At 32.3% G+C, this 22,067-nt stretch overlaps 1 protein-coding gene across 2 annotated transcripts in view; it reads right to left on the bottom strand.

Annotated features, from left to right (window-relative positions):
* Positions 1–22,067, bottom strand: part of LOC126741902 (C-terminal-binding protein) — a 71,355-nt gene that overhangs the window by 14,227 nt on the left and 35,061 nt on the right. For both annotated transcript variants that reach the window (XM_050448366.1, XM_050448365.1), the window contains exons 3-5: positions 19,922–20,209; positions 14,146–14,455; positions 6,625–6,924 (exon numbers count right to left, since the gene is read on the bottom strand). In XM_050448366.1, coding sequence (XP_050304323.1) covers positions 6,625–6,924; positions 14,146–14,455; positions 19,922–20,209 — 898 coding nt within the window. The remainder of the gene's footprint in view (positions 1–6,624; positions 6,925–14,145; positions 14,456–19,921; positions 20,210–22,067) is intronic.

The following is a 22,067-nucleotide window of genomic DNA, read 5'->3' as shown; positions in this document are numbered from 1 at the left end:
GGTACTATTGCGTACATTACAACATTGATTTTCGTGAAAATTTCTTTAAATTGTTAATATCTAGGCAAAGTCGCATTTTAGAGAAAAACTGCTTTAGGTTTAAAGAGAGTGTCCAATTTTGGAAAAAAAAAATATAGGTGGTTCCATAAAAAATAATCAAATTATGTAACACGCTTTTTTGGGACATCCTATATCAACTAAACTAATTTTAAAAGGTAGCCTCTCTAACTCAATTAACATTTCCCTTATTAAAGGTTTTTTTTTCCGTTTTAAGGTTTAGCCGCAATCGAGCACCGCGAAATTAAATGTACAGTGGAGGAAAAATTTATGGAAACTTTTTATTTTGACAAGCATATTTCTTTCTAATATTTATATAGCATATACATAGAATGCGATTTCTAACGATATTTATATTTTCATATAATATAATGAGTATTCATAGTAATAATTTTGAATTATAGCTAATTTTTGTATAGCAGTTGGAAATAAGTATGGAAACTTCTACTATTTTATAAAAAAAAACATGGTATTATAAACATTATGATTAACACTTTTTAGTATTTTCAGATATCTCTATGCCTAGATATCTTCTAGGGTAAGGTAAGTACAAAATATGTCATCCTAAAATTTCATTCTATTGATTTGTTTATATAGCGTTATATTTAAATTTGCATGACTTAAGAATCTGGTGTTTTTTCTTATTCATTTTTAGTACTGTGTCTGATGATGGCCATAAGGCACGAAAACCGTTACACTTTAAAAAATATAATTATAATTTTTTATCCAAAAACTTCTACTTCCTTCACTAAATTACCCAAAATATTGACAAGTTTGAGGAGTTTATAAAGTATGTAAGGAAACAAATTAGTGAATATTTTAAGACCAATAGTAAATGTATGGTCATGTTACTGAACCTTGCAACATGTCAAAAGCATCTTAGACTGTGACACACCATATACTTTGCAAGCTATGAAAGAATTAAACTACAGAGTGCAAGGTGTTTATGATGGTATAAGTTATTTAAAATCGATAGAATAGGGTGTACCACAGGAGACGGCGTTGGGACTATTTTTTACCATATACAGATTGAGGAATCGAAGATTAGGCATTATCCAAAATAGTCGTCTCAGTTGAAATGCGTAATCCAGTAATTGAATTTAATAAGTAGGGTAACAATGTATAATGGCAAAACACTTACTTCTTACTGAGTCTACACTATCAAAAAATATAATGAGATTTTGTGCAACTGGTAACATAGTCCCTATAAAAAATTCTGCAATCCAGAAAAACCAGCATGCATCATAACATGAAATTAATATTTCCGAAAATGGCCCATTTATATCATAATCTAAAATCAAGGGTATTTTAGAGGAATCAAGAGCCATCAGAATCAGTGAATACAATCCAGTGACGGTGCATTAGAAGTTCGACGTCCCAAAAATGAAAAACTGAACAAAAAATATACATAGCACACCATAAAGCATGGAGGTGGCTCTGTCCTCGTATAGGAGTGGTTTTCAGAACGAGTTCTTTGGGATAGGTCCACTACACCGTATACGAGGCAAAATGGATAGATTTATGTACGAGGACATTTTGGAAGATGTGATGGTACATACCGTATACAGAACAAAGCGATGCCGCGAACATTCGTGTATGAGCACGATAGTGATCGCAAACACTCTTCTAAGCTTGTACAAGATTGGCTAAAGAATGAAAAAATCGGTCTCAAAATCAAAGTTCTTAACTAGCCCGCTCAAAGCCCAGACCACAATCCAATTGAGAACTTAAGGAAAAAACGAAATACTTACAAGAGGATATCACTGCTGAGGCATGGAACAAAATTTATAGGAAAATGATTAATAATTTAATTAAGTCAACGCCCAAAAGACGTGCTGAAGTTATAGGAGCTAAAGCCTACTATATCAAATATTGATAATAAACTATTTGTGATGAATTTCAGTTTATGTTAATATACAAAATATTTTTTTTGCAATAATTTTGTACAAGCTGTTTCTTTATTATCATTACATCTTTGTTCACTTATTTATATAAGAATAAAAGGTTTTGATATTCAAGACCAACATAGTTACTACTTTATAAAATATTCATACAAACTAGAAAAAATAACTTAATTAAAAAAGAGAGAAAAGAAAAATATTACAATAATTATGACCAAATGTAAAGTCTGCATCAGAAAAATATTTTTTAAATGCCTGAACTGCATAATATTTTGAGAAATTTTATTGCAAGTAATAGAGTTACTCTCATCAAAGTCACACTTAATAACGTCATACTGAAAAACAACGACGCAGCAGGCGAGTAGGAGAGCGCACGAAATGCATGCGTGCGCGTTCGATTCCGCAACCTGTATTTGTATATTGAACAATTATTCAATTTTTAATCGATAGATACACTTGTTCCAGTTTTTGATACAATTTGTGCTGAAAATATCGTTAAAGAAACATTATTTGACAATGACGAAGTTCTACAACTTCAAATTAGACATAATTATAATACTAGACAATGAATACAATAAAATGTTATAAATCCTAATTCTTCCGATAACTGTATGTCAAAGAAGTCTTAGTAATACTGCCCCAAAAATCTTTAATAAACTACCAGAAGTCACTTGAGCCTTATAAACTTTGTGACTTATGTTAGTTCTAATATAGTATAAGTTAGTTAAAACATTTGTTTGTTTTACTTTATAGTTAAAATTGCTATTAATATTAGGTAAGACAAACACTATAATAATGACATTTATTATATTGTTTGTCCTAGTAAACAGCATATTCGCTATGAAGTCTCTCAAGGGTCTGTTCTAAGTTATTAATACATATTTAGAAAACATAACCTATTTCCTTGCAGTATTCTCTTAATCTAAATTCAAGCAAGTGTTTTTCGTTAATATTTCCTTAACACGTTCCCTGCCAACCAAAATTTGCAATTATTTCACTAGCGCCACAAAAGTAGGGGCCAAGAAAAAAAAAGTTCTCCTGAAGCCACTTTGTCTAGTCAAAGGCTTTTAGTTATTATCACGTCACCTGCAGTTACTTTTTTTGTAGATGTCATTTTTATGTCAAAAGTGACGAAAATGTCACGCGGTCTAATAGACCGAGGCGGCGTGGAAGTGACTTTTTTAATCATACGCGCCAACGCGGTCCATTCCTCGGTCCGCACAGCGATTTTGCGCAATCCTAACAAATCAGCACGTGGAGTCTGCTGTCTTTCTAATTACATTTCAATTAGTAAACGTTTCAGATGGAATAGGTGGTTTTTGTTGATATTTTTGTTTGTACTTTGCGTTTCTATAATGTCCAGGAAACGTGCTTTGACGCAAAAAGAGTTACAAGACGAAATGGATCGAATTATGGAACACGTCAAATGAATCTTCTCAATCAGAGGATAATGGTAAGAGAAACTTATCTTTATTCCGTAAATCGTGTATAGTCGTGCTGCTTTTTTTGTTTTTTTTTTTGTAGTGGGTAGATTAGGTTATTATTATAAAGGCATATATTTTATACCTATATTTTTTGCTTTGTTTAGAAATCAATTATGATGTCTAAAACATGTTTTAAATTTGAGCCAGTAAACCTAAACTGAGTTAACTTCTGAAAATAACTGGACTGCGAAAGTGTATAACCTATTATGGATTTTTTTTTAGACGGTAATGTCGCAGATAGTAACTATGAACCCAGTGATGATGACACATCTGACACTCCGTTCAAGCTCCCCCGTGCCTGCTCAATACACAAACAACAGTGACGATGAATTATCTGGTAATTCTGGTACAAATTCTCCATTGCCAGGAAGTTGTGCTGTCTCCGTGCCTACGCAAAACACAGATACAGCTAACGGTTTAACTGATAACGCCGCCTCAGATAATATGATATGACGAATTCCAACAGGTAAACAACCAGTTTTATTACCCTTTACAAAACAAACTGGCACCGAACCCCATCTTGCTGAGCTTCTGTGCGAAGAACCTCTTGAAATGATCTTTTTTTCACTGGTTGATGATCCTATTTTCCAATACATTGCTGACCAAATGAATCTTTATGCCACACAAGTTATTACAAGTGAGGCAGGAGGCAGATGTAAGTAGTAAATCTAGGTTACATAACTGGTTACCCACAAATAAAAATGAAATCAAGAAAGTTTTTGGCTTGCTCTCCTATATGGGTATTGTAAAAATGTCTAATATACAAGCCTATTGGAGCCGAGAGGATATGTATAAAAACTCTATAGCTCCCACGGTTATGACATGTAATAGATTTGAGCTGTTACTATGTATGTTGCACTTTGCAGATAATCAGGATAATCCAGAAAATGACAGACTCGATAAGATTGAACCTTTGATTGACAAAATAGTTACAAATTTTAAATCATCATATGAACCTTCCGAAACTTGCTGCATTGATGAGTCTCTTATTCCATTTAGGGGGAGATTGATAATGCGACAATACATAAAAAACAAACGCCATAAGTATGAAATAAAAGTATTTAAGTTGTGCAGCAAAGGAGGTTATACCTACAACTTTAAAATGTATGCAGCAAAAAACTTAGACCAAGGTCGTACTACTCCTACATCTGTAGTTATGAATCTTTTTGAACCGATATTAGATTCAGGCCGTACTCTCGTAATAGATAACTAGTATATAAGTGTCGATTTGGCAAAAAGACTGATGGATAGACAAACATATTTGATAGGGACATTGCGAAAAAACAGACGAGGCCTTCCAAAAGATCTGGTAAACAAAAAAACTTAAATCTGGAGAAATAGCGCCCTCGAAAACCAGGATGGTGTCACAGTAATTTCATGGAATGATAAACGTAACGTTTTAGTTCTTTCTACAAAACATAGCAACACAACAGTAGACACGACAAACCGCAGACAAAAAACTGTAAAGAAGCGTGAAGCCATTGCAGCATATAATGCAGGAAAGTCATCGGTCGATATATCTGATCAAATGACAGCTTATCAGACGCCTTTACGTAGGACCTTTAAGTGGTACCGTAAGTTAGGCGTGGAGGTTATCCTGAATACTGCGATGGTCAACGCATGGATTATGTATAAGGAAAGTGTGGATGCCACAATTCCCTTACTTCAGTTTCGAAAAGCTGTTACATATAAGTTATGTGAAGCGCAGTATCCTTTAGAGCAACCAGATGCAGGGATTACTCCAAAAAAAAAATCCAAAAACACGAAATGAGCAAAAGTGACTATAAGAAACGAAGACCTTGCAGTAAATGCTATGAAAAACTAAGAACCGAAGGATAAAAGGATGGAAAGAGGCACGAAAACTCACTAGAGTACGTTTTTATTGAAAAGGTTGCGATGGTGAACCGTTTTTCTGCTTGGACTGCTTCAATAAAGTTCATAGATATGAAAATCCATAGAAAGGATTTTTTTTATTACATTTGTTCATACATTATTATTTAAACTACTGGTTTTTGTTTAAGATTATTTCAAAAATAAAAAATATATTATGTAATATATTTTAATTCCTTAACCTACCATACCTAGAAATAAAATATGCAATATAATAAAAATCATCTCGAGTTCGGCATATTTTTAAAAAACTAATATGTTCCAACTATCGTCAGACGCCAACCGGGTCTATTACCAGCCCTAAACCAATGTAAAATAAAACAGTTGGCGAAGGAGGATTGAATATTTAGCTCGGTCCTATAGACCGCATTGGCGAGGGTGGCAAAATTTTTTTTCGGTCTTATAGACCATGGTGGCGAATAAAACTTATTCGTTTTTGGTCTTATAGACCGAGTTGGCAGCGAACGTGTTAAGACTCCTGTTTGCAGTATATCTGCGTAAATATGAAAGAATTTCTGATACTCTCAGCAACAAAATCGCTTAAAATGGAAAGTATTTATAAGACATCTACAATATTATTTTATAAGATATTTATATATCTTTACAATAAAATTATTTATATATCGCATGAACATAATAGAAATATGAATTGATTTAAAGAATTGAGAACCCCATCTATACATTGAACATCTATTTATAAACAGAGTTTTTCATAAGATATTTTAAAGCTTTACAACTCTATTCAGCCACCAGTCTTTAAGGTAAAATCTTTATTATTATTTCCAGCAGGATACTCCAATACATAATAAAAAATCTGTCTGTAATAAAATTTTAATTTAAATATGCCTCCCTCAATTTGCTATTTTAAAATTAGTCTATTCTTTATCCCGTTTCAATAAATTGTATAACTATATGCCCTTGTTTATTAACAAATATTTCGTATTTCGTATTGGAAAGTGTTTAGTATAATTTAAAGTACACTATATGTAAATATCTAAGATTAAGTATAGCAGTGTAGATAAACCTATTTGTACAGGTAATCTACATCTGGACTTTGCCTTTTTTTTCTTAATATAATATAATTTTATGTTTAGGATATACTATAATTTGTAAATCTAGTTTGATAAATTGTGAAAATAAAGTCTTTACTATTATTGTGGATACTAACTTAATAAGAGGAAAGCAATACATGTACAAACATTTTATTTATGGTGTTTCATGTTTTTAACTTAATATTGGATTCTTGTCTAAGAATATATTTTAATTTTTTTTGTAAATAAATTGATCTATACCTTCAGGATACTGTCCGGGTCCCATGAAATACTCCTTATTGACGCAGTTCCTGAGACACTCCGGTATCCTGCCCATGATAGCTCTCCTGATCTCACTGGCGGCCATTTCACGCAACTCAGTGGCACTAGCGTCGCTGTAAAACGCGGCATGAGGGGTACAAAGTAAATTGGGGGCGTCCTTCAGTGGCCCGGTCAGGACGTTGTAGGGCTCGTTCTCGTGTACATCTAGTGCGGCGGCCCGAATACGACCCTGTTTAAGAGCCTGTGCGAGCGCGTCGTCGTCCACTAGTCCTCCTCTGGCTAGAAGAGAAAACCCAATTCTTTTTAAAAAAATTGTTAAATAAGAATAAGTTATGCTTGGTGCAGCTTTATTAACCTTCAGGAGTTGAGAATAGTTGATTTCAGTGAATACCTACGTATTCTCTAAATTAGCATGATACTCATCATGAGGTAAGATAGTATTGTTTTTTACTTTTAAGTTAATTTAGTTTGTGTTTTCAGAACTTTCTTTTCTGTAGTATTATTTTCTTTTCTTTCATTCCAAATTTAGTTAATAGTATATTAATTCTATTTAAAATTTTGTATTTTGTTTTGTACTTTATTTCTTATTAATAAAGATCCTATGGTCCTATGGTTGGAACCTTTGGTTTGATGCTCAAATTACGAGTTTTACCACTAACCAAAACTCTCTATTTTTAATCTCGACACGTGTTTCGCTAACGATGTTAGCATCTTCAGGAGAAGATTAAAACTAAACTAAAATCTGTAAGTAGTTTTAGTTTAGTTTTAATCTTCTCGTAATTTGAATAAAGATTATAACATCTAATTAAAATCCAGGCAAGCTATGTGTACCCTAAGGGCTCATTTTTGTATTTTTTTCTGAAATGTAGTGCAAAATTGTTTTCTATTGTATTATATATGTACAGGGTGTCAATTTAAAAAGGTACTGGTCTCTATATTTCTGTCTGTGTATAAAGTTTAAAAATTACCAAAAATAGGTCATATTTATTTTTTAGTTTTCAATCAAATTGCAGCTGTCCCCTGGCGAGGGCCGATGTAACCTCTAGAATCTTAAATGGAAAGGAGGGTCGAGTGATACCTCATTTTAAAGGTCTTTTAATGACCTTTTCAAAAATACCACATAGTCGATCTTTTAATTGAGAAGTTAGAAGTTTGCGAAAAATCAAGCAAACATGATAGATTTCCTTAACTAGTACTTACCACGCAAGGACTCACTTTTGTAACGATTGACAAATTAGTTAAAAAGTACTTCACTCTTTGTTGTGCGCTCTTAAGTATTTGTTAAAAAACGGTGTTTAATCTTGAGCAAAGAACGGAAATTATTCTTATTTACGGGGAAAGTCAAAGATGTGCAAGAAGAACGGCAGCATTGTTTAACAAAAGATATCCTTATAGTTAATTAAATCATAAATATGGTTTAAAATTAATTGCTAAGTTTATGGGAACTGGTTCGGTTGCAAACAAAAAAAGAAGTAATCGTCGTATTTTGGATGAAGCGGAACAACTGGAAGTTTAGGCACCTTTAATGCAGATGCCTCTACATGAGTTCGAGTGTGTCACACCAGGTAGTAATATCTCACGAAACAGTAAGAAAAGCGCCAAAGTTCATCATCAATTTCACCCGCATAAAAAGCAAATTCTACAACAGCTTTTTGATGACGATTTGGACAAAAGAATTGAGTTTTGTGAAATAATGACTAATTTTATAAAGGAAAACCAAACTATTTGCTTTACTGATGAGTGTGCATTTTTTTTACATGGAAATGTCAACAAAGAAAATTGTCACTACTGGAGTAATGAAAATCCACAAAATTCTTTTTCAAAAAGGTCACACGCAGTATCCAGAAAAGATAAATGTTTGGGCCGGTATTCTCGGAAATTCAATTATAGGACCATTATTTATTGAAGAAAATCTAACCGGTGAACTAAACCTTAATCTGCTGGAAGGCACCACAGACCCCCTTAATAACATCTAGCTTAGAAAATCTAATACATTTCCACATATACAATACACAAGAAAATTAATTACACTTCCAACAAGATGGAGCTCCACTACAGTATTTTCTTCCAGTTAGAGAGTGGTCAAATGATAGATTTCCTGGCAGGTGGATTGGTCATCGGACAGCAATTATATGGCCACCACGATCACATTTAAAATCAATTGTTTTTAAAACACAACCTAGCAATTTAAAAGATTTAAAAAGAAGGATCACAGCTGCGTGTAGAGAAATCCAGGCAGAAGTTTTTCAAAATGTTAGAAAGGAGTTTGAGAGCAGACTGTATTACCGTTTGGAAAAGAATAGACAACATTTTGAACATCTTATAAATTAAGTTACCTTTTATTACTTTTTTATGTTCTATTTGATTGTAATAGTTATTACTTTAAAAAAAATAAATATCCTTAAGGTTTTGATTTGTTGCTTATAAAGTATTAACAAAAAGATAAAGTATGTGGTATCTTTGAAAAGGTAATTAAAAGACCTTTAAAATGAGGTATCACTCGATCCTCCATTTGAGATTTTAGAGGTTATGTCGGCCCTCGCCAGGGAGCACCTGCAATTTGATTGAAAACTAACCTAAAAAATGCCCCCCTCAAAAATTAATTTAACGTGTTTTTTCGTTAGAAAAAATCAGTTAATAAACGTGCCCGAAAGGAATTGATGGAAATAATAGTCCTAACTCTATCGCTAGAGAAAGTAATTGTTAAGAAAAAAAAGGCTTTTTAGCTTAACCCCATAAGTTAACAAAAAATATACATAGATAATTTCACTACAATTATTCTACATCTTTTCCTGTGTTTTTCTGTTTTCTTCTATATTTTATAATTAGAAGGAATTGTTGAACTACAAAGTTACATTAAAGAGTAACTGGCAAGGTATGGCTATTAAATAACGAGATGGCTAATAATGAGGTTTATGCTATAATCGAATGCTCCCCTTCCCTCATTACATACAGTGCCGGCCAAAAGTAGAGAAATATAATTTATTTTCTAATTTAATAATCTATTCAAAATTTTTGTGACACCATGTATTAAAAATGTTTATCTTAGCCTAAGCCTATAAATTCATACCAAAACAGTTTGAATATTTATCACAGGAATGTAAATAGTAAACAATGTTTTTTTTTTACTTGAGGACATAAATAGAGAAACTTTTTGTATTAAATATTTTAAATTAAATAGGTCTCGTTTGAAGCAGTTCGTTTTCGATTGTGAAGAAGCCTATTTAGTATTAAAATGCCTCAAGGTATAAATTTATCTCAACAAATAAAAAAACCTATAATTGAGAAGCACAATGCGGGAGTGAAACATAAGTAACAATCGCTAGAGAACTTAATCTTCATAAAAGTGTCATTTGTAAACAAATCAAATTGTGGCAAACTATACTCTATTTCAGAAGTGTAGAGCAATAAACTGGGGAATTCCGTTCTGTTTGGCTACATTTCGTGGTAGTTCATAGGCGCAGGTACTTATAATATTTATGAATTTAATTTTCACGGATTAAATGCCTTTATTTTGAAAGAGATTAAATACTAAATAAATACTTTTAATCCTTTTGTATAGGTACCTATCTTTTAACGCTTTGTAACATGCAAAAATGGGGTCAGGTAATATATACAGACTATAAATACTTTTAAATCATATTTTAAACGTTAGTAGTCACTGCTACGATGTAGTGTAATCACAATATTATTATCCCAATATTTAAAAAATGGAGGTATTCAGTCCAACGAAAAGATGTACTAAAAATTCTCCACTATCGCTGAGTGAAAAAGTTATTATTTTAAATGTACATGATTGCATAAAACACGATTACCCTAGTTTTACTGTGCAAGAAATTGTTGAAAAATGTTCTCGAATGAGTGGAATTGGAAAGTCCACCATTTTCAAATTGTTGCGGGAAAGAAAAGATATGGGCGCAGGTAAAAGGATTTGTAGCAAGACAAAACACGACTTTTAAAATGAAAGATGTTAAGCTACTGTTTGATCAAGCCATTACGGAAGCGACACCAGAGAATTGGCGAGGCAAGAGGACAAAATGTGGGAAGAGGACAAAATGTGGGATCTTGACAACCTCATCGATCAGACAGTCGATCCTTTAATTATAATGTCAAGAGGTGATGACAGTTCGTCAGATGACGAAGAAGACTACAATCTACTATAATTTAAAATTGTTATACACTGTTCAAAAAGTGCCAGATCCAAAAGTGACATTTTCAACTGTTTTACTCTACATATTATGTTCAATAAATTTGTGAAAAAAATATATTATTCCATTTAAACAAAAGTAACTTTCTAAAATAAAATAGCATTTAATTACATTAATTATAAGGTAAAAAACAACTCCCAGTTGCACGCCTTTGGCGAACCGTTTTCAATGTTTATCAGTGGGTAACAATGGGCAAAACTCATAAATTGACCCAAAACCGGGTGGCACTACCTGCAATCAACGAAAAGAAAGAATTTTACATTGAAACTAATACCCAACTAAGGTAGTGGCATAAAATATTGGTGGATCACCAGGTACCACTTTTGCATACCTAATGAGGGTTTATTGCTCTACACACTTCTGAAATAGAGTATAGAGGCACTACTGCCAGCATCTCTAAGCCAGGTAGACCCAAAAAAACAACATCTGCAACTGACAAGCTAATTAGACGATGTTCTATAAGAAATCCATTTTTCTCCGCCGAAGATATAAGAAAGGCCTATCCCAGCATTTCCCTTTCAGTTCGATCTATTCGAAGACGTTTATGTGACGCCAACTTAAAAACCAGGAGACCGGTAAAAAAACCCTTTCAATTCAACGAAAAATAGACAAATTCGTTCAAGGTTCGCAAAAGAACACTTACATTGGACCTATAATCAATGGAAAAACGTTTTATGGTCAGATGAAAGTAAGTTCAATTTATTTGGGTCAGATGGTATGAGATGGGTTAGACGTCCCGAGAATGAAAAATTCAACCCAAAGTACACTATTCCCACAATCAAACATGGAGGCGGTAATGTGTTGGTGTGGGGATGTTTTTCCGGGCATGGCGTTGGTCCACTGGTGAGAATAGATGGGATCATGAATAGCCAATATTATCTAAACATCTTAAGGAATGATATGCTTCCCTACATCGAGGATAATTTGCCGTTAATTTGGAAATTCAAGCATGAAGACGACCCCAAGCACACTTCTAAAATTGTTAAAAATTTCCTAACCTCTCAACAAATTCAAGTTCTGAAGTGGCCAGCTCAAAGTCCAGATTTAAATCCCATCGAAAACTTGTGGGAGCACCTAGACAAAAAAATCCTAATAAGTTCCGAAATAAAGACGAATTATTACAAGTCTTAAAAGAAGCATGGAGTGAAATTTCCGGAGATATTATACACAATCTTCTTGAATCTATGCCAAGACGGTGTAGTGAAGTTGTGGAGAATAACGGTTATGCCACAAAGTATTAGTGTGCTTTTATCCACATTTTGTATTATAACATAATTATATCATAAAAATAAAACGTTTCTCTATATTTGTCCTTAGAGAAAATAAATTTTGTTTGCATATTTTGTAATAAATTATTTGTTTTAAATTTTTTTTTCTAATTATTTTCGTCACTACTAGATATAACCATAAACATTATTTACAATTACTTCGAATTAGTTTTAATACGACAAAAATAAAAATATTAAAAGTTTCTCCACTTTTGGCCGGCACTGTATCGTTTCATTCGTTTTTTCGATTAGCCAAAGCAATGCTGAAAATTTTCGTTTATAAGAGCATTTAGGAGCTGCGCCGATTTTTGCTACACCTCTTCTACAATTCACAGATTAGAATTAAAATCCGGCCGATGCCGTGCCGTGCTTACCGATGCCGACCAATATGCGATACGAACAAAGTGTTTGGCAAGTATCTGTCTGCAGTTCTTATTTGGAGTTTAGGTGGTACCATATAGGAATTATAATTAATAAATGTTCAACAATATAAAGATTTTTTTTCGTCTTTCAAGAAGTCTAAAAATAAATGAACATATTTTTCAAAGCACCTCTTCTTCTGCTTAATTAATGAATCCACCTTTAATCGTTTACACTTTTTTTATTTTTGAAAAATTTCTTCTAATTCCTCACCGTTCGACAACATATTAATGAATGACTTATTGTCCCGATGATGATGATAAAATATGTGCGATACCCTAATAAAAAATCCGTAGACAGCCGTCCGTTCTATCCCTCCCGTCCGTCCTATGCCGTTAAATGTGCGCGTACCTTAAGAATTCGGAAACAAGATACTTACAGGGTGCTAAATCAGGCGAATACGGCGCTTGCTCAGATACTGTAGTGCCTCTAGGGGCCAAGTAACGCTTGACAGAACTGCAGTGAATTACCGCCAGTGCAACTTTGATGACATGTTTTTCCACAACTTCAGGAAAAACTTTTCTAACAGTTTATCAATGTTTACAATCTCATCAATCATACGAATACGATCTCCAAGAACAATGTTTTTTCTTGATTTTGGTCACTTTTTACGGAGTCGGAAGCAGAAACAGGTCAACATGAACGTTATCTTTGTTGCTATCTTGGCCTTCGGAAATCCGTTTATACAATTGGAAAACAAGCGCACGAAATAGAATTCTCAACATAGACTTTGGCCAAATCCACTATTAAATTACAAGCTTTAGTGTAAGACGCACATTAAAACTCATGGATTTGCCTATTGAACATTACACTAAGAGTCCTTTGTCTAACTTGGACAATTAGGTTATATTTCAAGATTGAAAACAAACATAAGAGAAAATCTTAGTTCTGAGGTGAAGTTAGTTAATCTATGTTAAAAGAAACGCTAATAATCAAAGTTATTACATACTTTAAAAATAAGTAATGTTGCGCTTCTAAAATGTATCAATGGTAAAATATCATATCCTCTCATATTTGGGAAGTAGAAGCAGTTTGCTGAGTGGACGTTTTTTTTCATGTTATGAAATTCCTGATTCTAAGCATCTACCAATCTGTTCTATATATGCCCTACCTTCGCAATCAAGGCAAGGGATTTTGAAGACACTTTTTGAAACCACTGTATTTCTTTGAAATTTATAAAATGTGTTGATGCATAACTGAACTATAATTTAAAAAAAGCAATTATTTTCAAAGGCCCGCGATAAAGGAGGTTTTTTCGCTATAACAACGAAACCAGTGAAGATATTGAATTTATGTCATTCCATTGAAATTTCCTGAGAAAAATTAAAGGAACTAAAGTTCTCAAAGTAACGCCTCCGTGACGGGGAAAAATTGACTCAAATAAAAATTATAAATACTATTATCAATGGACGGTCTCCCTTTCCTCCTGCCCTAATTTGACCTATTTATAGGATAGAAAAATTGTGAAATCATCGACTTAACATAAATAAATATTTCCAAGCAATTTTTTCGGTCACTTTTATTTCACAGAACTCCTGTATTAATCATTGCTGAGATGTGATACCTCTAAATAATTTATAAAAAAACGAATTATTAGATCTTACCTGTATTTACAAGAAATGCTCCCGGCCTCATCTGCTTAATCGTGAACTCGTTTATAAGATGGTGATTGTGCTCATTCAGGGTGCAATGTAACGACACGCAGTCAGATTGGAACAATAAGTCCTGCAACGTGTACACCCGAGTGAGTCCCAGACTCTTTTCAATACCATCAGGCAGATACGGATCGTAGAAAATCACGTTAAATCCGAACGCTTTTGCTCTGAGCGCTACGGCCGACCCTATACGTCCCAAACCTACGATTCCCAAGGTATCACCTCGTATCCTCGCGCAGCCCTGGGCTGCCTCTCGAACCTAAATTTCACAAAAAACAAATTAAATAAAAATCTTCTGTATTATGGAATATTTAACTTTTATTTACACATTGATATTAAATAATATGGATAAAAGCATGTATGAATGTGCTTTTTAACAATGCTTTTTAAAGTATAAAAAATAATATAGCATTACCCATTGATAGAAGGGTCTCACTGTTTTATTATTTGAATACATAAAATGGCTGCATATTATCTTAAGGATCTTATTATTCTTTTAATTTTTGTGGGTATTTAAGTTTAAAACATTTGCTGCAAAATAATTGCTAAAAGGCTTATTTATATTTGTTTAATTTTTGGAATTTTAAAGTATTCTAACAAACAAAGCAACAAACTTCCAAAATGTTTGTTAATTGAACATGAAAAAGTATCGCAAGAAAATAATACACTTTTTTTTCAAATAAAATTTGAAATATATAATTTTGCTCTACATTCGAGGGTTTTAAAGGGGTTTGATCCAAATTACCCCACACAACAAAACCATATGTGAAATAAAATAGAAAAATATTTTTTTAGTTAACATTCGTGTTAAAATTGTAGAGGATGAGATTGCTTCTTTAATAAGATCCTGTTGAGTTTTTTCAAGGATATATTGAAGTCTATTCTATATAAATGCAAATATATGTCCTCCATTATTATGTGTAACTATATAAATCTATACTGTATAAGTTACACATAATAGTAGTTCATGTTTAGATCATATTAGCAAAATTGAATACCTTCTCCTTGTAATGTTCTTCCTGTATTTTAAACTCTGCAATAACTGATCACAATCCTGTTATAATTAATGTTGATAATAAAAAGCCAAAAACACAAACACCTCCAAAAGTAGATACATTTGTAATGACAAAAATATATTATTATATGTCAAAAAATCAATGCTGGAAAAATGTTATCGAAACAACTTATTCTGAGAATGCTTTAAACATATTTTATGATACATTATTTAAAGAACCTCAACAAAATCAAAAATTTTAAAACTGCATAAAGAAAACTTTATAACAAAATTAAGCAATGGATAACAACTGGTATTATTACTGGTACTCTATAAAGATAATAAATAAATGATTATTAAAAAAATGAGATACAAAAAAACAAAGATAACCTAAACATATATAGAAATTAATTTCTGAAGCTATGGATCAGAAAGTTTCTAAAAATATTGAAAAAATAAAATTAGAGATTGACGGCGTCATTTTTGCCACTGACATGGAGATGGCGAATTATTGTAATAACTATTTCATAAATATTGGACTTGATGTACCAAAAACCTTTGGGGTTGCCAGACAAATTTACATCTCATTTCTATAGTAATAAAAAATGTTTGGTAGTTTTCCTGGATCTTGCGAAGACATTTGACATGGTTCCTCATCATTTTCTATTAAAAGTACTATGGTGCGACAGGAGCTGTGTTGCATGTCTTTGAGAGTTAACTGGGTGAAAGGAAACAAATATTAAAAATTGTAAAACCAAAAAGTGAAAAAATACCACAAAAAAAACGTACTTTTTATTATCTATATAAATTGGCTTACAGGCATTCAATTATTAATTATTGGTTTGCTTTTTTCCTATGTATGTTGATGATATGGTTGCTATATTTTCTAGAGATACCTGAACTAGAGAGAGCACAATTGTTGGCATTGAATTAACTAAAAAGTGGTTGGAATGCTTTGAATTGACCAGTAAAACAAAATATATTGCTTTTTCTACCACAAAGCTGTTTATCACCCATGTTTTAACGCACTTAATATTGAAAATCTAGAGTGTTCAATGGTTGAGGTTGACGATATAAAATATCTTGATATTATAATAAATAAACGTTTAAAATGGGGTCCTAATTAAAAATATTAGAAAATTAATACACAAATTTTACAGACTGAGAAATACTTAATCAAAACATGTTAATTTGTTTATGTAAAGTTTCTTTATAAAGTACAGAATAATTGTGTGGGCTGGCCTGTACGAAAGTCACTGTATGCACTTCAAATTGTACAAAATAATATTTTAAAAATCATATATAAAAATGTATGTGTATTCTGTATGTGTGTCTGTAAATGTATATAAATCTGTATGTGTATTTATTTATAAAAATTAGAAAGTAAGACAGCAAGTTAACTATTCCCATAAAAGTAGATCCTAAACAAATAAACATTAATTAATTCCAAATAGCAATACAAACTAAAACTTAAGATCAGTTAACTATTTCCAAAAATTTACAATTTGGTACCATCAAATTATTATAGGGGTTTAGTTCCCTAATAAAAAACAGCAATAGCAAAGATTCAGATAATATTAACTCTCAGGTACTAAAAACAATAAAAGACATTATAACTCAACCTTTAACTGACTTAATCAACCAGTCCATCCCATGCCAAATATTTCCCAGAGCCTTTAAAACTGCTAAGGTGGTGCCTTTCTTTAAGAACAAGAGATCTTCTGACAATTGCAATAATTATCGTCCAATATCCCTATTATCTATCTTATCAAAAGTTGAGCGCATTTTAAAAAATCAAATCAATGAATGCTTTAAAACCTACAACCTTTTTTCAATAAACCAGTTTGGATACCGTAAAAATAAAACAACAACCTTAGCAATTGATCATTTTACCAGTAATATTCTTGACGGATTTGAAAAATATTTTGATACTCATTTTTAGACCTTACTAAAGGGTTTCACTGTGTCACACATACCAATCTTTTAAAAAAATTACGTTATTATAATTTCCAGGACAGTGCAATTCAACTACTTGAGTCATATCTTTTGAGACAGGGAACAGTATGTCGATTTCAATAAGTGTGATTCTGAAAAAAAGCATTTAGAGTTTGGTGTACCACAAGGGTCAGTGTTGGGTCTCATACTGTTTCTGATTCAACACTGTACTATTTGCTGATGATACTACCTTTTATGTAAGTTATCATCCTTCGGAAATTCACAATATTAACTACCATGCATCAGAACAAAATCTCTCTGAATGGTTTCTGGAGAACCGTCTGCCTTTAAATAATTCAAAATCACAAAGTGTGAATTTTTCTCTTCAGGGCAAAGTGGTTCAGTTTGCTGATGATACCACCATTTTATGGAATCATAGAGATTCTGATAATGTTAGAGCCCAGGTTTTTAAGGATCTTAAGATTTTATCGGAGTGGTGTGCTGCAAACAGGCTTGTATTTAATGTGGGCAAAACCTTTATTATGGGATTTAAGTGTGACGTTCAGGGCCTTATGTTTAGTGAAAACTCCCCCTTGCAAAACAAAGAAAGCTGTATGTTCCTTGGTATTACCATTGATGGTCGCCTTCGCTTCGAAGATCATATCCTAAATCTTGCATCAAAATTATCCTCTGGCATGAGCTGGGAGGGGTAGTTGCACGTTCAGTGTATTTTTCTCTTATTGAGTCCCACCTTCGTTATGGCTTGCCTTTTTGGGGTTTAAGCAACAAGGGACTATTAAACATAATTTTTGTGATTCAAAAAAAGGCAGTTAGATACCTATGTTCCGCTGGGTTAGGAGATTCTTGTAAACCTCTCTTTATATCTCAAAAAATCCTAACTCTTTTTTCTCTTTTTATCTTAGAAACAGCTACTCTTATTCATAAATGTCCTAAACCTCCCTCTAACACTGGTCATATGACTCGCCAGGTTAACGATTTTCCCTTACCAATCCCTACATCCTCCCTCACCAAGAACTCACTTATATACCTTAGCAAAAAAATTTACAACCATGTTCCTCTATGTATCAGACAAATTTTAGAAGTTAAGAGATTCAAAAAGGAATTAAAATCACTTTTATTATCCAGGGCATATTATAGCCTTGACGATTTTTTTAATGATACCTTTTAACCTGTGCTCTGACATCATTTTAGTGTTTCAGTTTTGTTTCCTGTTAAATAATTTAATTTACTTCTAAATTCTGTTTTATTGACAGCTATATTATTTTAATGAAATTTATCAAAAAGATGCTTTTTTTTTCTCAATCTGTTTTGTTATGATTAATTTTGGTAATGTGTGTAAATTTTATGGTAAAGTGTTTTAGATGTTATGTTTGTTTAAAATTTGAAATTTAAAGTGAATTTGGAATTTTTTAGTTTTTAGGATGCTTGTACACAAGATTTTGTTGTCTTACGTAATATAGCACATCTTTCTTTCTTTCTCATCTTTCTTTCTTTCTTTCAACCATACTAGTGTTCCCCAGCCTTTATTACCTCAATGTGAACAGCATAAGTTTCTTGGTGTATTCTTAGTTGAGGGCTTAACCTGGGAAGAACATCTGATTAATCTGTCAAAAAAATTATCACAGCAACTTTTTCTTTTTAGAAACCTTGTTCAGGTAACTTCTAGAGAAATCATTTTAACAGCTTACCACAGCAATTTCCATTCCCATTTAAAGTATGCCATGCTCTCGTGGGGTCATTCCTGCCATATGGAAAAAGCTTTTGGATGACAAAGAAAATGCATGTCTGGTTTTAGCCATAGGGATGAATGTTGAAATTCTTTTAAATCTTTAAAAATAATGACTACCCTGCGTATATATTATGCAGTGTCTGTTGCACATCAAGCAAAATTTCAACCTATATAATTCTCATGAAAACATCCATAATTATCATACAAGGAACAACTCCAATCTTGTACCTGATTTCTGCCAACTTGAGAGATCCAGAAGCAGCTCTAGATACCTATGTGTAAAGTTCTATAACTGTGTACCAGCCAGAGTAAAGGTTTTAAATTTGAACCAATATAAAAAGGAAATTAAATGTTTTTTTTTAGAAAAAGCTTTTTTTTTATTTGGGGAGTACTTTGAATCAAATTTTAATTTATCTTAGTTCTTTTAATGTGTTTTGAAAGTGTATTTTAATTGAATTTTATCTCTAACGATTTGAATCTTAAACTTATGTTATTTCTATTTTATATGTATATGTACAAATATATTTTTTTTCAAAATTTAATCCCTATTTTATTTTTTATTACATGTTTTATTTGACATACATAATTTATATTTTCATTACATATTTTATTTGACTTGTAAAAGTAGTTGTTTGTATATTATTACTAATAAACTATCTAATCTAATCTAATCTAACTGCATCCGTAAACTATTAATTATTATTAAAATAAGTTGTGCTAGAATAAAAAAATGTAATGTAAATTACGGTTTAAATATATTTTGATTTGATTTGACTGTTATAGAGTCCTAAATGTTGGGCAATATTTAATCCCATGTCAACTAGTAATTTCAACAATTACCTATACTTTCTCTAACCTTTCGCAGATTTTTCCCGAAAAAATAACGACATCCGGTGTAAAATCTACGAGATAGTCAATAGTGGTACTTAACTTATGTGATAAATAATAAAATGCCCGACACTAGTCCCCGAGGTATATCCATTTATAAGGGGTCACTTAATATACCATTAACTGTTAAAGATTTTAAAGTTTACATTAAAACTCACCTGTTCGGGTCCTGTGAATTTTTTTCCCTCTCTAACCATGTTAGCTAGCCAATACGTCCGCCTGTACAAATTTAAAATAAGACACAAAGTCGTATCAGCGACTTCCTCCACTCCGTAGCCGGGTACGTTGCATACCGCTATTCCCAACTCGCCGGCGGCTTTAACGTCAATATTGTCGACGCCACTACCGATGCGCACTATGATGCGCAAAGTTTTGAATTTTTCGAGATCCTCCTTTGTGAGGATTATTGTGTGCCACATGAGCGCACCCACGGCTTCATTCAGTACCTGAAAATTTGGTGAGATTAGTATTAGATATAAAGATCCTGTGCTTTTAAAGGAGCATGTTGAAGACATAGCAAATTGAAAGAATCATCCATATATCTATCATACATATATCTCGGAGATACCACAAATCACCCTAACCCAGATGCAAACCGATATGTATTTTGGCATCTCATATTTTAGCTGGCGATATAATGCAAGTACAAGAATTATCTTTATTTTGCTTATGTTTGCCAAAACCGCGCACTATTGATTTATTTGTATGCTCTTTACTATGTTGTTCCTTAGTTTAGACTGCCTTCAAGTGTAAAGCTAATTGTATAGAAGAGATTTTTGAGGTGTTATATATGTAGTTGAATTTATATTTACCTGGAAATTTCGACAATATGTTTTTTACATCCTCAGGACTCTCTGAAACACTATTGGATTTTAATCCCTTTTTAGTTCAGATAAACAGTTTATCCTAATATCGTCGCCTCAGAGCAACACTAGTATATGTAAAAAAAAGTAGTTCTGAGAAAATTGCAAATAAAAATTTGGCGGAAATTAACTTTTGGTCATATGTAACACAAGGATATGTGATATATGAAATTAGGGAATATTTTAAAGATATCGTAGTATTCCGTCAAGCAGAGGCATTCTTTGCGATACCAAATAGTATGCAGTTATCGCAGACTCGCTTTTCTTTTAGATGTCCTAGTGTTACTCTGAGGCGACAATATGTAAATAAAACATTCATTTTTTTGACTGTTTTTGTTAAACGGCATCCAGCACCAAATATGTTACTTGTTCATATATGGTCGAAATGTCTTGATTTGTATGTATTCAGGCTAACACAACTTTAGTCAACATCAAAAAATATATATATGTAGATGTCCAAAAGAACGAATAAACTATCCTAAAGGGCGATGAGACAATGTTACTAATTTAATTAACAGAATACATACTACAGCCAAACTGTCTTATAAGTGTTCATTTAAAATTAAATGATGTGATTAAACAAAATGGAAATGTATCTAGTTTTGTTGAAATTTGTTGCTTGTAGTGATCTTTTGCAGTTTATCTTTAATCATCGTTTTTTATCTTGAGATTTCTTGAATGTGTCCACCTTGGCAAATAATATGTGCCCAGGAGTTTAATGTCTAATAAGAAATGTGGGAAGACTACCCAGAACACTAGTTTTTACTATATGTGAGACATTCAACAGGTCAAACCAAGGTAACTCCAAAAGATGCATATTCAAGTCACTTCAAAGTCAAGGTAGCATAAATTGGATCATTTAACAAAAATTTGCTCTGTACAAATTTTGAGCTAGTAAATATAAATAAAACTTTTTTTTTTATGTACGAAATAAGTTAAACATTAAAGTATTTTAAGCATGACTGTTTGGTGTTAATAACAAAAGCACCTTAAAATATTGCTTGTGATTTTACAAGTTAAAACTTTTAAAAGCATCTCTAGAGTAAGATTTTAGGTCGAAGGTAAAAAAGTCATTGACAAGGCTGAAAGTTTCAGGCGGAATAGACTCCATCCTATAAATTTAATAACCAAAAGGTTTTTTGTGCAAATGATTTTTTAATTTAAAGAAATTCAAAAAATCTTATATTGCTTATTGCCACTCTTACTATAACAAGAAGTAAATTTTTAACAAATTGCTATGTTTACAACTTAATAACTGTGTAACCTCCAAGAGTGCCAAATAACTATTAAGTCATCTCCTAAGGTGGTGAATTTTTATAGATAAGGATACGTGAAACTAATAAAAATAAAGAGTTGCCTAATGAGTCCTGGCTATTCTATGGATATCTTGCTTCTAACTGGCAGAAAATTTGAAAGACAAGAATCAGACGGCCTGAGGCAT

The sequence above is a fragment of the Anthonomus grandis genome, chromosome 11 (assembly GCF_022605725.1).
Source record: "Anthonomus grandis grandis chromosome 11, icAntGran1.3, whole genome shotgun sequence".
NCBI lineage: Eukaryota > Metazoa > Arthropoda > Insecta > Coleoptera > Curculionidae > Anthonomus > Anthonomus grandis.
This window is presented reverse-complemented; position numbering and strand designations above follow the sequence as displayed.